The sequence below is a fragment of the Notothenia coriiceps genome, unplaced genomic scaffold (genome assembly GCF_000735185.1).
Source record: "Notothenia coriiceps isolate Sejong01 unplaced genomic scaffold, NC01 NC01_scaffold00024667, whole genome shotgun sequence".
In the NCBI taxonomy this organism is placed as follows: domain Eukaryota; kingdom Metazoa; phylum Chordata; class Actinopteri; order Perciformes; family Nototheniidae; genus Notothenia; species Notothenia coriiceps.
Window position 1 is genome coordinate 9,086,349 of NW_011357368.1, and position 15,000 is coordinate 9,101,348.

At 39.0% G+C, this 15,000-nt stretch overlaps 1 protein-coding gene across 1 annotated transcript; it reads right to left on the reverse strand.

The window, feature by feature from the left end:
- Positions 1–7,252: 7,252 nt before the first annotated feature.
- hdac3 (histone deacetylase 3) lies at positions 7,253–12,637 on the reverse strand. Its single transcript, XM_010782801.1, has 12 exons — positions 12,574–12,637; positions 12,292–12,365; positions 12,133–12,188; positions 11,918–12,051; positions 11,345–11,425; positions 11,136–11,209; positions 10,903–10,967; positions 9,987–10,076; positions 9,826–9,884; positions 9,415–9,494; positions 8,844–9,001; positions 7,253–8,478 (listed from the first exon to the last, which is right to left on the reverse strand). The coding sequence occupies exons 1-12, from the start codon at positions 12,635–12,637 to the stop codon at positions 8,409–8,411; spliced, it is 1,005 nt and encodes a 334-aa protein (XP_010781103.1). The 3' UTR covers positions 7,253–8,408.
- Between the last annotated feature and the right edge of the window lie 2,363 nt (positions 12,638–15,000).

Genomic DNA, 15,000 nt, shown 5'->3' on the forward strand with positions numbered 1-15,000 from the left:
GTAATGTTTAGTTGACTTTATAACCGTTCCGGAAAATAATAAAATTATAACGACTAATACCGTATGTCGAAATCTTTGAGTTTTAGGATTAGAGTGTTTAAACTTTATCAAGGAGTCTGCTTCATTTTTTTTTCTAAAATATTTCCGTTTTGTTTAGTCTTAACATCCGGCGTTAAAGGCCTGTCAGACACTGTTCACTGAAAAACATAGGGACCTGAGCGTCGAGGTCAGCTGACAGAGACTTCGAGGGGGTTTAGACCTCGCTGAGAAGAAGTGTTACACAATTCCGGCCCCGCCAGTAGAGAGAAACCAACACCCCGTCGCAAAGGACGTGTAAGGGGAAGGTTGTCTGGAAAACACTAACGAAACTTTGACCCCGTGAGTTACACTTGTCGAACGAGAAACTCTTTAAAGAAAAACACAGATGGGGGACTACCTCCCACAGTTACTGCCAGGAGACCTGTCGTCAGTCTAGTCGTCAGAAGGGTATGAACACTATAATCAAAATAGACTGGTTCGACTCACAAAGGTTCCGAGTCCTTTGGGAACGTCCACAAAGCTCAATTCAATCTGCTAAGTGTGCACTACGCAACTTGTGGGATGCGATCATATGAAAAAGTACTATAAGATTATAAATCTCTATCCTATAAACTCAAAGAATTCCCGACATACCGATTAGTCGTTATAATTTATTATTTTCCGAACTTTATAGAAGTCAACTAAACATTAACTTAGGTCTTACATACTGTAAGAAAAAAAAAAAATTAACCGTAATGTCTTTATTTCTTTCGAAATAGTGTTATAAGATTAAAAGACTCTGCAGGACATCTGATACTTAAATTTTTCTATCTAGTTGAGTTACGATTTTATTGAAATACTTGAATATATTTATTCCACAAGTCTGATTTTATGTTATTGATAATTTTACTTATGTTTTATCAAATCAAGTTGACGTAGTGGTATTACTAATACTTGAATATATAGTAGTGATACTCAGTTTAATTTCGTCCAAAGTAGATGCCTAACCTTGTGCAGGTGTTCTACCGGTGAACAGAATATTCACTTCAATCGATAATATTACAACTTGACGGATAGAGTAGTCTTCGTGAATAGTTTCCCGACTTGATATGTTTTATTTTTATTATTGTCTCGTCCGCCCGGTTCAGTGTATTCTAAATAAGGCGGAGTAAGTAGGTCACTATACATCTTGAATGTGTTGTTATGTGTGATGAGTGGACCTCAGTTAGAGTGTCTTATAAGAAGAAATTCGTGTTAGGTTACAAGGTGGCGCAACTATGCCACATTTTTTGCAATATATCATTACATTGTCTAGTTCGAAGAAATATACATTCCTGGGCCAGACTGAAAACTCAAACCGACGATTGTATGACTATGGAAGATCGTCCTAATACGTAGAATCCTCTTTTTTTTATGACTATAGAGGAAACTCACTTTACATTTTTGCAGGCGTACGTCTACCCTAGTTTACTTTGAACTAATTCAATCAACGCTCACAGGAAAAACTCACGCCTACGTCCAAATATAAAGTCCGACCCATATCGTAACCTCCGGTACTGTGTGGAGTCCGGTTCTCTCCCGTTTGTACTATTGATTATTGGAAGTCTATTATTCGAATTAAGTGTGACATATACAATTTGTGTGAAAATTTTGTGTAATCTGGCGTAAATATCGGAGTCGTCTCCGAGAGCCTAGAGGAGAGTAATTATCCTCGAAATGCCTGCGTGTTAGGAGGGGTCTTAGGGTTGTTTCGGCACTAAGTCCCCGAACCTTACGAGCTTATGTTTTAGCTCCCGTCGTTCGACTTCAACAGTCCTATTTCACGTCAGACGTCGTGAATAAGGGGAGTCCAGATAATTATGTCGCGTACTCGGACTTCCGTGGTACCGAACTCTCGTACTGTCTCGTCGTATCTCCGAATCTCCGTCAGCAATAGTTGAGTCCAGACGTCTCTTCCTGCCGTGTGACCCTTTTGTCGTCTCCACCCCTCGTACTCCAGCCGAATAAAATGCCGTCTTCTTTTTATACCTTTTGTAAAGTTAGTTCATCGATGGCGTTGACGAGGAAAACCAATCTCAAACACCAAAAAACTCCGTGTAAACATGCTGTAATTATAAAGTCCGATAAATCATTATCTAAAGTGTACATTAAAACGAATTAGATTTTTTAAACCGTTTGTAGGATGGAGTAAAAAAGTTCTACATCTCCTTCGGACATCTCAAATAGTCAGTTTTACCGGTTGCGTCACAAAAACAAGACCAGACCGACGTGACGACATTTAGACTTGTTTCAGAATGATATTGTTTGAACAGGTCCGCGTTCAAAACTGTTTGACTGACACTACATACACTCCTACATATCCCAACACACTCCCGAGAATGTCCCGAGAAGTGAGTAGCATCGTCTCAAGGCCACACTACCCACCCCCCAGAGGGTGCCAGTCTCTCCCGTGCACAAAATCCGCTCCTCCGTCCCCATCGTCGAAGTCGCGACTTCGGTCCCCGCCGACAGGAAGCCGACACGCTCGACTCCCCCTCCCCGGTGTGTTTTCCCCTCCCTACTAAGTACTCTGTACTTTACGACACAACTGTTGTGTTCCCGTCTTCTTCAGCTGAGCATTATGATGGTCCTGACTCATTAACAGACATTTAAATTTACATTTTGTTACTAGTTTGTTTACAGTATACAGTACATCCTAACATGCAACATTTTCTTCTTTCAGCGAACTATAAGTATCATGTCAGTATTTAAGTATTTTTTACAGTTGTCTTATAAATTTTCAGTAATCGATATCTTGAGTATATTTTTTTTCAATTTTTCACTAAGTTCAGTAAGTTTTTCTATAAATGATACGTTGCTTTTCACAGATCATACAGCTTCTTTACTACCTTATAATTTCTTAACCGTAAGTCGAAATCGAATATTTACTCACATTTCTTGAGGAAGAAAATTTTTTCCATTTGTTTTTCAGTCCTATCATTCTTTTATAGAATTTCCACTGAGATAGTACGATATAACTTGTTATTAACATCCCGGGTATGATATATTTCATATTATGTGTTATATCAAAAAGTTTATGGTTGTAGGACGTAAAATCGCGTACCGGAGTAAAACCGAGGATAAACGTGGACAAAAATCCGTCTGGCTTCTGACTTAGGAGCACTGGCTGTATCTTTGATATATCGTACTTTCTTTGATGGTTCTGGTGCGGGGGACGTACTCTCTTTTACTTTATTTCTTTTTTTGATTCTCCCTGGACAGTCTTCCCCCTCCTTATCTCTAATACAAAATATATATATTAACATATACTCAGGAATAGTAATAACAAAAATTTTTTCTGAATGTTATTAAAACAGCGGCCTCTAATTTGAAATGCCTCGGTACACCTGTTTTATTGTCGGAGCAAGTACCTTTCCCTCTACAGTGACGACCACGTTGGCTCTGTTAATGGCACGAACGAGAGCTGCCCCTCCCAACGTTACTATTGTCGTCGTCCTTGTTTTGAGACGGAGTCCCTTCTTTTCTTTTCTCCGGGTGTTCTCGTCCTCTTTTGTATGTCTCTTCAGATAAACACCGTCTGTTGTCTACTATTTTGTTTTTGTCGTTAGGGAGTGTTCTTCGATAAGGGCTGTCGCTCCGCTTCTTGTGGCACCGGGTTAGGTTGGGTTGGTGTATATGGTGGTTGTACTTTTTTATTCTTACCGTTTCCTCTGAGTTCAAGGACTGCAGTTTTCTAGTTTACACAGAACACTGGTCACCGCTCGGCAGTCCCGCGGAGATCGGGAGATACTCCCGCGATTCTATAAGATGCGTTTATTATAAATTGTTGTAACTGTTTTTTATTTACGAGCAAAGGTAAAAAAAAAAAAAGAAATTTTTTTATAAAAAATTATATAAAAAATCAATATATAAGTAGACAAATATGGTTTATTGCAATCTTAAATTAACATAACATTTATTAGTAAAGTTTTCTTATTTAGGAAGCTTAGACGGATAAGTCAAATACAACCTTACACTTTCCAATTTACTTTCTCGAGCAGAGACGCTCAGATAACTTCCTCCTCGGACAACCTGCAGTCGGCGCAGGGGTCGATACTTAAGTGTCTCCGGGTCGATATCTCCACCGTTTCAGTCGCGGGTGAATGAAGCGCGTAGTACCCTGAATAAAGGCTTTTTATTATGTTAACTTCAGTTACCTCTCTCTTTTGAATAGAAAACTAGGGCCAAACTTAACACGGTACTAATGTGTATACAACAAAACAGTTAGAATTTTTAGTATAAGCTACAGTTGTTTTAAGTTCAAACAGAATTTTGACAACTTTATGAGTTCTGAGTACTTTGTTATGCGTTGATTTTCTGATTTTAGGGTCTCAGCGCATTCCGACAGATTGACTACCTCAAGGAGTCTATCGATTTTATGTAAATCGAATGACATGAATGAATTTTCTTTTTTTTTTTTTTTTTGTTCTACCGGACAACAGCCGACAACATCGTCCAACATAGTATGCTCATTATCATGGTTAGAACCCGAGCAAGAGCTTCTCGTTGATTTTGTTTGTACTCTCACAAATGTGAAGCAATCGATTACAATCGATCGTAGCGGTAGTTGCAATGTGTAATGTGAGCACAATGCAGTGGCTTTGGACATTTCGACCAGGCGCGTACGACCGAAATGCCTTGTCTGATTGACGGGGAAAAGCATACATGTCGAGAGTGTACGGGTCTGAACATCACTAAAAGTGGAGAAAATTATGAAAAGCCGGGAGTAAGACTCTCTTTCTCCACTTGACATGCTTGCACTGCCGGTACGAACCACAACCACTGCCACCGTTCTGCGTCTCAACATCAAGTAACTCGCGAAGGTGTTTCTTACCATTGAAGTTGTCAAAATTGCTGTGTAAATTTTACAAAACTGAATCCGTTTAATAGAAATTTAACTGTTTCGAGTATACACAATTAAGCACCGGTGTTAAGTTTGCCCTAGCTTTCTATTAGAAAGAGAGGGTAACTGAAGTTATGTAATAAAAAGGCTATATCGTCTCAGGGTACCTCCACGTGGCCTTCCCTCCCTTGAAGCGTGAGTTGGATCATTATACTTGCTCTCTCATTACAGTTATACGTCATCGTAACGGTTAGTATTAGAAAGCGAAATTTACCCTTCCCCACATAATAGCGCTGAATACTGTTCAGCCGGGCGACACTTTGAAAACGAGAACAAAGGTATCTTTTTGTTCGAAGGACAGGTGTCGCAATTGAGCGGAACGTTCTATCTTCGTACGGGGTTTAATGTGATTCTGTATGTTGCTCCCCGCGGCATTCCCCCACTTCCAATCCTGCTAAGATCCGGCGTACTCGATCTCCACGGGGTTTAGCAAATCTTGTAATTTTTTTTTACATCTCATGTGAAATTATTATTAATTGTTAATTATGATGTCAATATACGCATCATTACGATAGTGGATTTGAATGCTAAGTAAAATTGCAAAAAGAAGTTTTCAATTAATACGGTTTCGGAGACATGTCGGGGGGAGATAATGTACATTACAACCAGGTTCTGAGGACGGAGGTTTGCGTCGTGAAAGATCGTCTCACTTTCGTACGCTGATTCGGACTGTAATTCATTCCCGATGACAATAATAGATAGTCGTCTTTTAGAGTCTCCAAAAGTAAAGTGACCGAGAAAATCCGACTGAATTTACGTACCATCGTACAAATTAGTCGGATATATGATTTCAGTCAAACAGGAGGGGGGACCACCGGTCCTTTGTAATAGGTAGAAAGCCGAGTCCTTCGCGGTGAGCAGGGGGATATTTCGTCAGCCAGCCTCGACCCCCCACGACCCTCACCGGGGTACCGGCGTGGGGTCGACTAGGACCTCGGTGCGGATAAACCGGTGGGGTTGTGGTGGTGCCCCCACAGTGTCTTGTAAATCTTTATAATTTCTTTTTTACAAATTCATTGGAAAGTAGTAAGTAAGTTATTAATTGGTAATTATATGCTGCAATATAACTTATTACATGTATGACATTTTTGTTTTTTTAATTGCATTACAGAAAATAAAGAACTTTATCACAATATTCTAATTTTCTGAGACAGTCCTGTAATAGTTATTTTCATTGAGTTTAACCAATGTTATTTTATAAGTTCATAATAGTTATTTAATTGAAGTGAACTAACTATTTATAATGAATTCATAATAGTGGTTTAATGAGGTCAAATTGATACTACTATCATAGTACATGTACAGTGTATGACGAAAATATCAGAAAAAAACGACAGGGTATGAATATGTCAAAAATATCAGAAGAAAATAAATAGTATGTCAAAAAGAATTTGGAAAATATCAGAAAAAAAGAAATCGTATAGAATGTCGAAAATATCGGAATACAACTACATAGTATAGTATGTCGAAAATATCAGGAAAAAACGACAGTATAGTATGTAGAAAATATCAGAGAAAATACATAGTATACTATGTCAACAATATCAGAAAAGAAGAATGTCGAAAATATGCAAAAAAATGACATGTGCAGTATGTGCAGCATCAGAGCCGGTGACACCAGCAGAATCAATACACTGATCAGGAAAGCTGGGTCTGTCATCGGCATCAAGCTGGACCCCTTTGAAGCTGTGGTGGAGAGGAGGACACTGAACAGGCTGTTGTCCATCATGGATAACCCCACCCATCCTCTCCACCTGCAGCTGGACAGTCAACGGAGCTCCTTCTCCAACAGACTGCTGCAGCTCCACTGTCACAAGGACCGATGCAGGAAAACATTCCTGCCCACTGCAATAACACTGTACAATAAATCACCTCTGTCTGGAAGAGAACTCTCTGCTACATAGTTTCTCTTGGGATAACCACATTATACAATATAATCTGTTCAATATTTAATATTCCATCTGTCACATACTTATGTGTATATAATACCTTGCTTTATATCTTGTTATTGTTCATTTCTAAATTCAACATGTACGGTATACGGTAGTCAAGCATGTTGAACACATGAATACAAAATTTGAAAGTAAAGTGTATTGAAAACTGAAAAAAAACAAAGTATGATATGTTCAAATATTTGAAGTAAATATGGTGTATGTGGAAATATCTGAAAAAAATAGCATAGTATATGTGGCCATTTTCAAATCCTGCTGATAAAGACCCACCTTCAAAGGACTTCTGATCACACACATTACATATCATGTAGCTGACGCTTTGGATTCAATGTTTTCCATTTTCAAATATTTTCAATTTGTAGAATTTTTATTAAAAACAAAAGTAGACAATATCAAAAAATCACATGAAACTGTTTCTGGCTAAAAGAGGTCATGAGGTGGCAGATAATAGAACGTATTTCAACTTAATTCTTTACAAAAATGTTTAACAACCTAAACAATCGCCATAGGTGTCATCTTCTACAATATGAACACACTCACAGTTCATACGTTTATTCATGTATATATACAGTAATGGGCAGAGTATCCAGGAGTAAAGAGAAAGGAATGTAAATAGGAAAAGCATCTAGTTGCCTCATTGATCGATGTTCCAGTCCAAATAAAGTAAAAAGGGAAGTGCCCAGCTCTAAACCAATGTGTGACTTCACTGAGCTGTAAGGCACGTGAATAATTGTAGGATTGTAGAAAAACATTCTGACATAGTGGCTGTAAAATAATAAGTCTTCTTAAGATGTAGTCAGTTTAAACGAGGCTAATGTATCGTGGCAGGCACTTGGACAGTTCCTTGCAATTGAAACAACTCCTCACATCTTTTCCAATGACACCTGGTGTTAGTTTTCTTGAAAGAGTGCCTTCACATGTTACACTGAATTCTGTCACACAGCACCTGCTTGACATTTCGGATGATAAAAACATTGCCTTTTGATGTGACATCTGCTGTTTACAAATGTAACTCCGTTGATTAAATAACTTTCAGATGAGATTTCCTTCCTTCAAAAGTCAAAAACATTTCCTTACAACATGAACAAGACAACAAGTGAGAAAAAGTCTATAATCAAAATCTAAAATATACGTTTTGAATACCAGTGGACGATGCTTCAAAGAAGTAATATCATATGGATATGGCCAGGATTATTAAAGAGTATGTGATCTGGGCTCTTCCTGTTGTAACGGAAAGGGATGGCTCCAACAAGAAATGTGAATACTGCTGTCTGTAGGTTGGCTGTTCTGATGAGTGTCGGTGGTGTAAAGGACCAAGATGGCGGCTGATTGAGGACTTTTAAAAAGAGGACCTTCTAAAAGAAAGCAGGAACAGAGCTCGAGTCTTTTCAGTCCTTCCAGAAATGTAGTTTCTGTAAAAGCTGCGGTCATGATGTGATGTTTGGTGTGATGCAACAGAACGCTGCAGGGAAAGCTCCGCCCCTTTCATCCTCAAGTCAAATCTCTACGTCGCTCTCTTTGTCGTTGTCGTGGTCACCGTCGTAGAACTCATTGGCTGCCTCGGGTCTGATGGAGACGCATGATTGACAGTCAGTATATTATTATTTATGAAAACAGTGATGCAGTTAAAATAAGTATGCAATTAGGTCATAGTATAGAATGAAAATAAAAGTCATAAAAAACTCATAATATAGCATGCTATTAACAAAATATTTTAAACATAGTATAGTATGCAATAAACAAGTCATACTAAATATGTCAAAAATGTATCATTTGTTATGAAAAAAAGTAATATATAGAAGGCTGTTAAGAAATCATAAAAAGTCGTTGTATATTATGCTATCAAAAAACACAAAGATATAAATTGTGTAGTATGTGATAAAAAGTTATTATAATGTTATAGCCCCCTCCCTCAGCCCCTCCAGGTGTACCTGGTGTAGGGTTCCTCCCCCCCCCTCTCGTCGGGGTCGGGCTCGTCGGTGCGCTCGTAGCTTAGTATGTCGGAGGGCACGTCGTGGATCTGGACGCTGGGAGCGTGGTTCAACATCTTCAGGTTCTCAAACACCGTCTGACGGATCTGCTCCAGATACTGAGACAACAAGAAAAGACTCTTTTCATTATGTGCTTAGGAGGAGACTGTAACATGGTTTCTGTCTATGGAGTCCGGAGACTTTAAAGAGAGCCTAAATAACGGCTTCCTCAGAAAGGGCTGTCCACAGCATAATAAAGCAGTACACATATTGTAAATACAGTGTACACTCAAACAGATATGGATTTGTTTGGGGTGTTTTAAATATGATTTGCTACTACCCTCCACAGCAGTACATCTGAGCTTCCTGCTGGTACTCCCGTTTGTTTCTCCAGACTTCATTTGTTTGCACCATTATCTACTTATCATGGAAAGGAACCTCAGATAAGCACACTTACGACAAAGTGAGTTCTCCCTTTAAAGTTTTTTAACAATGCCTTATTATATATCGTTATAATTGGACAATTTCTCACCTGTCTGGAGTTCTGGTTCTCTATCCTGGTGCTGACATCTGGATGCAGCGTGAAATCTGGAGCAAAGTACTCAAAATATTCTGCAGGAACAAGAGGAGGAGGAGGAGGAGGAGGAGGAGGAGGAGGAGGAGGAGAATCCAGAGAAGATACAACATAGATTATTGTCTGTCACTGTGAGAAAGCATTGCTGTTCAATTCTTCCTCCTTCAAAAAGCATGCACTGAGACGTAGGTTTAAAATGTCAGATAACTCCTCTTCCAAAAGATGGCGCCAAAGGTTGGAAATGCTACATTTTGATATCAACGCCACAAAAACATAATAGGACTCTGAAACTAAGCCATTTTGGATAAAGGGTTAGATCATAATGATGAAATGAGCGGTTGATATTTGGTGTATCGAAGAAGCACTCACCGCTATAAGGCAGCTCATCACTGATGGGTTCGTCCAATAACAGAGACGTCTCAAAGGTCCTACAGCAGAGCAAAGCAGATTCTTGTTAGGGGCAGATCTGCTATTCTCAATCAACTCAGAATCTCCTTAACATGACGTTATGTGCCGAGAACCAAACTCACCAGCAGCGAGCCACGTTCCTGACCGTGTACCCCCCCCCTCCCAGGACCAGCAGAGGGATCCTGAAGCTCTTTACGAACTCCACACACTCTCTGGAAGACAGCGGTTACAGGGACAACAGTTAGTTTTCCTACTGGATCCCCACACAGACAAAAGTGCAGTAGAATTTCTGCTCTTATAACAAAAAAAGGGAAAATATATATTTGTTTTCTTTTACACAATACATTATAATGACAGATTCCAACACTGCAGCTCAGGACAACACTTATTGTAGAGCGGTGCCATATGTTCCATGTGCTTTGCTTTTACATTAATATATTCAACTAAGGTTTTCGAATGAAGCTTTGAATTCCTGTCGCTATATTTAATGACATTATCATAAAAGTCTGTTTTTTGAACCAAATCCTCAATTAGAATAAAGCGATTCATTGGATTAAATGAGTGGTTGTTTTTTTGTTATCATTTAGCATGTTGGGGTTCAGTATGTTGCCCATGGACATTTCAACATGTAGAATTCAGTGCGCATGGATCAAAGCAGCTACTTTCTGATTCATGAACAACTGCTGTACGGCCTGGGCCAGAGTGAATGTCCTCCTCCATTATATATTTTCTCAAATAGACCTCATCAACAATTTACTCATTTCTAGATGTAGCCACAGAATTGGATTTTTTCTGTTTAATTTCTCATTGCACATTTTCAACTTCTCATGTTAAAATGTGTATTTCATTCTATTTTTATTTTTTATTCTAATTCATCTCTAAAATGGAGGGAGCTGCCATCACAAACCTTATTTCCCCCTGGGACACATTAAGTATTCTGATGCTTTTTGCTCCCAATCTCCCCAAAGGTATACACAAGAAGTTGCTTGACAGTGTTTCCCAAAGAGACATTGATGATGTCAAATAAGTCAGTCTCACCCGTGTCCTCGTATACTGAGGTTGAAGCAGCCGAGTCTGTCGCAGCCCAGAGAATCTGCTCCACACTGAAGGAGAAGAACAAGCAGATTTACAATCTGATGATGGGAGATGTTTACTTTATCTGGCTCTGATAACACTGAACCATCTAAAACTTTCTCACAAACAGACCAAACTATTAGCTAAGATGCCTCAGAGTTATTAGGCAGGTCAGAACCTCAGAGTCCCACACTGACCTGCAGGACGATACAGGTCGGCTGATAGAAGTCCACCACCTGTTTAATGACCGGCTGGAACAGCTGCCTGTAGCCTGAGAGAGAGAGAGAGAGAGAGAGAGAGAGAGAGACAGACAGACACACACAAAAGCAGTATGAATATTATGTGTTCTTTTACACAACAGGTTAGACATTTCAATAATAAAACTTGAAACAGGAAGTGAGCTCACTCTGGTCGTCGATGCCGTCTCTGAGGGGAACGTTGAGGCAGTAGTAGCGGCCGCTCTCTGCTCCCACCTCGTACATGTCACCTGCAAACACACCAAGACACTGTATGAATACACACGTGTACAGAGAACAATCAAAGACAATGCACAGTATTAAAGCAGATTTTCTCGTTATAATGAAAGATGCACACATATTTCCCTGTTTACTCGTTTTTTTATAATTTGCTAACAAATATAAAAACAAAAAATGTAAATGGAATGAACAAATGAACCTGGTATTTGTCTTTGTAGGTGTTATAAACCAAAGTCAAACTGGTATGCAGATGAATGCACTTCTGTACAGAAATGTCAAGGCTGTACTTGAAACATAAACAACTTGCTAAATGGAGTTTAATAATTATAAAATAATTACAGACCAGGGAAGGGAGGAAATATTCTGATTCAAATTCAAGGATTAGAGATGAAAACTCCAGAGAAAGGAAAACAAATATCTCTCTGACATTACAAATAGTCATAACTATCTGAGAAATGAGCAAAATAAATCAATATTATTGTTCTAAATAAAGCAGCTCGCACCTGTTCCTGGAAAGAAGTAGTTCCCGTATTTGTGGAAGGACACAGTCATGACGCGGTCGGTCAGATAAAAGGCTTCCTGTACGCCGTCACCATGGTGAATGTCTATGTCGATGTACAGAACCCTCGGGTGGTATCTGGAACACACAGACACACAGGTTATAAAGAGAGAGACAGCAAACGCTTGGTAAATGTTCTTCAGAGGAGAACCCTCTTACTTGAGAAGCTCCAGTATACTGATGACGATGTCATTTACGTAACAAAACCCAGACGCCTGCAAACACAGAAAAATATGTTTAGTCCTTCAACCATTCACAGCTCCATGTAATGAGTTAAGCAGAAAAGATTGAGGCCAATATACAGCACTTCGTTCTGACCTCAAATTTCTTGGCATGATGCAACCCTCCAGCCCAGTTGATAGCAATGTCGCAGATCTGAAAAAAAAGAGATACTATCAATAGACGTTAACAAAATCCCAAGGACTCTGTAACCAGTCTACCTTCAGGGCTGTTTCAGTTGAACTAACAAGTGTAATGCTGTCCAGGTGGGATCATCTGCTCCACACATCTCTACTCATCAGCAGGAGGACAGGAAGTTAACGTGGCTGAAATAATAACAACTACTAAATCAGTGGCTGTGATGCATGTGACAGGGCTTACACTGCATAGAGCCCTGATTTCCACCATGGGTTTGCAAGGGGTCTCCCAGACTAAGAATGTACATCGGTGAATCTGATAGGTCAAGTCTTGCCTGTTTATCCCCCTCTGTTCAAGCTTTATGCATCTAAAGAGAGATAGCAAAAACAACACAATGACTGGCTGAGTTGCTGATAGCGCTGTCCATAGTACTGAACAGAGTGAAGAGACAATATCATTCAGGACATTGTTTCTTAGCCTGCTTGCTTTTTGTGGGTGTAAATCGAACTGTTGGCCATAATACCATCCCCCCATTGTAGCTAACCGAGGACAGAAAGACACAACATCTAACAAAATGAGATAGTTGTTTCCACGAGCCTTTCTGTAATGATTCTGACACAGAATCATTACAGAAACTGAACATGTTTTCAGTGCAATGATAGTGCTACGGTAGTGCAGGTGCCATGATTAAGACATGTTATTATCGATCATGTAATAAAGCCTTGTTGAAGATATCGACCAGATGGGGCAAAAGTGTTCCCACACATGATAACAATTTAAATAAACTTGATTGATATGGTATTTTTGGAACACAGTTACAAAGTCCTATCCAATAAACACATTGGCTTGGAAGCAAATATGGAAAGTGCAACTTATTCTACATGGTGATTCATCCTAGCACACTAAGGACAATGATTGTATAGTATTATCAGGAAAACATTTGTATCAATAGGCTGCTGTTTTCAACAAAATAGGCTATATATATATATATATATATATATATATATATATAGCCTATTTTGTTGAAAACAGCAGCCTATTGATACANTGCGTTGTAGCCCCGTTTTTAGAGATTTGGGTATGGAGGAAAAGAGAGAGGGTTGTGTTTTCTGACACTTGGTGAGTTCCCTGACAAACCGGGGACACATATTCATGTATAAAAGACGTACAAAAGTGCATTTTGCATCATAGGTCCCCTTTAATTTAAAATCTTGAACTTCTATTAACTAAAAGGGTAAAACAAATCTAATATAATGACTAAAGTTTTAAGCAGTAATTTGGATAATACAAAGTATTATTATGTTTATTGCAACCCATGGGCTTTTATTCAACAATAAAGGGGCTCAGACTTTCGCATGTCAACTGTTTTGAAACATGGAGTTGGTATATTGAGTGTTTTTGCAATTAACATAACTATCAAATAAGAGCAACAATAGCTTTGATTGAAGTCTGGAGGAGAGGGGAAACATTTGCAGCCTTCTCACAGTTTCATTTTCTTGGTACCTTTCTAATGAAAAATGTTTTCATTCTTTGCATCAGCTCCAAACTTAATAGTACATTGGGCGAAAATACAATCCTTGTTGATTGCTTCCTTGCTCCTGCTGTGGTGGCATTTCTCTCGTTGCAGGGCTCACTGTGACTGAATTACAGACGCTTGGAGAGAGTGTTTTACATTTCCGGGGCACAGCGGGTGGGGATTATGTGATATAGGGTTCAAAGTGATGAGAAGACAGTGGCACCAGTAGAGAGCACTGGGCTTTCTCTGCCACGGTACTTTGAATCACATTGTGATAAATGGCCTTGGACACAAGGGCACCTTCACTCCACAACAACTCTCTGAGAGCACTGAATACAGTATATATGTGTGTATGTGCGTGTCAGGAATTGTGTTTTTTATTTGATAAATGGACTGCGTTATTCAGTGCTGCTGAATTTTATCTCAAGTGGATCCCTGTAGAGTTTTGAGCAAGCGTTTTCTCTCTTTCCTTGGGTTTGTCTATTCACACAAGTCTTCTAGCACATATAACACTATGCACCTATCTGCAGGTAAATATAGGTAAATATATGAATACGTATGTGACGCTCACCCTGACTGGCTTGCTGGATATTATCCCAGTTATTATACGGCTACTTAAGCGGGCCCTAGTGCTTTTTTGAGTTGTCCCTTTCCCTTTCTTGTAGTGTTTTATATAGGTTTTTGTGCAGGAAAAAGATCTATAAAGGCTAGAATCCCAAAGTGAAGGACTTATACAAATACACTTTGTTTTTTTGATTGATATGGCTGCACATAGTCCCTTGATCAGATTGCTCTTAGCAACGGTCTGCTATATCTAAGCAATGGTAGACTATACAGAAATAGCAAGCGTCTGAATGCTGAGTATTCTACTAAGCAGTGAAACAGGCTGAAATACACTGAACAAAAATATAAACGCAACACTTTTGTTTTTGCTCCCATTTTTCATGAGATGAACTCAAAGATCTAAAACATTTTCTACAAACACAAATTATTTTGTGTTTGTAGAAAATGTTTTAGATCTTTGAGTTCATCTCATGAAAAATGGGAGCAAAAACAAAAGTGTTGCGTTTATATTTTTGTTCAGTGTATTTCNTACATTGCTCCTGCTCAAGATTAGCATTTCAAATTTATTTGCTATTGCCACATATTACAGG

Excerpts from the sequence above, each read along its gene's own strand:
- hdac3 (XM_010782801.1), bottom strand. The coding sequence starts at position 12,637 with ATGTACATTCTTAGTCTGGGAGACCCCTTGCAAACCCATGGTGGAAAT. Across the intron at positions 10,077-10,902 it reads CTCAGTATACGAGGACACGG|AGAGTGTGTGGAGTTCGTAA; the intron begins GTGAGACTGACT and ends GCTGTCTTCCAG. Across the intron at positions 9,885-9,986 it reads AGGAACGTGGCTCGCTGCTG|GACCTTTGAGACGTCTCTGT; the intron begins GTGAGTTTGGTT and ends GCTCTGCTGTAG.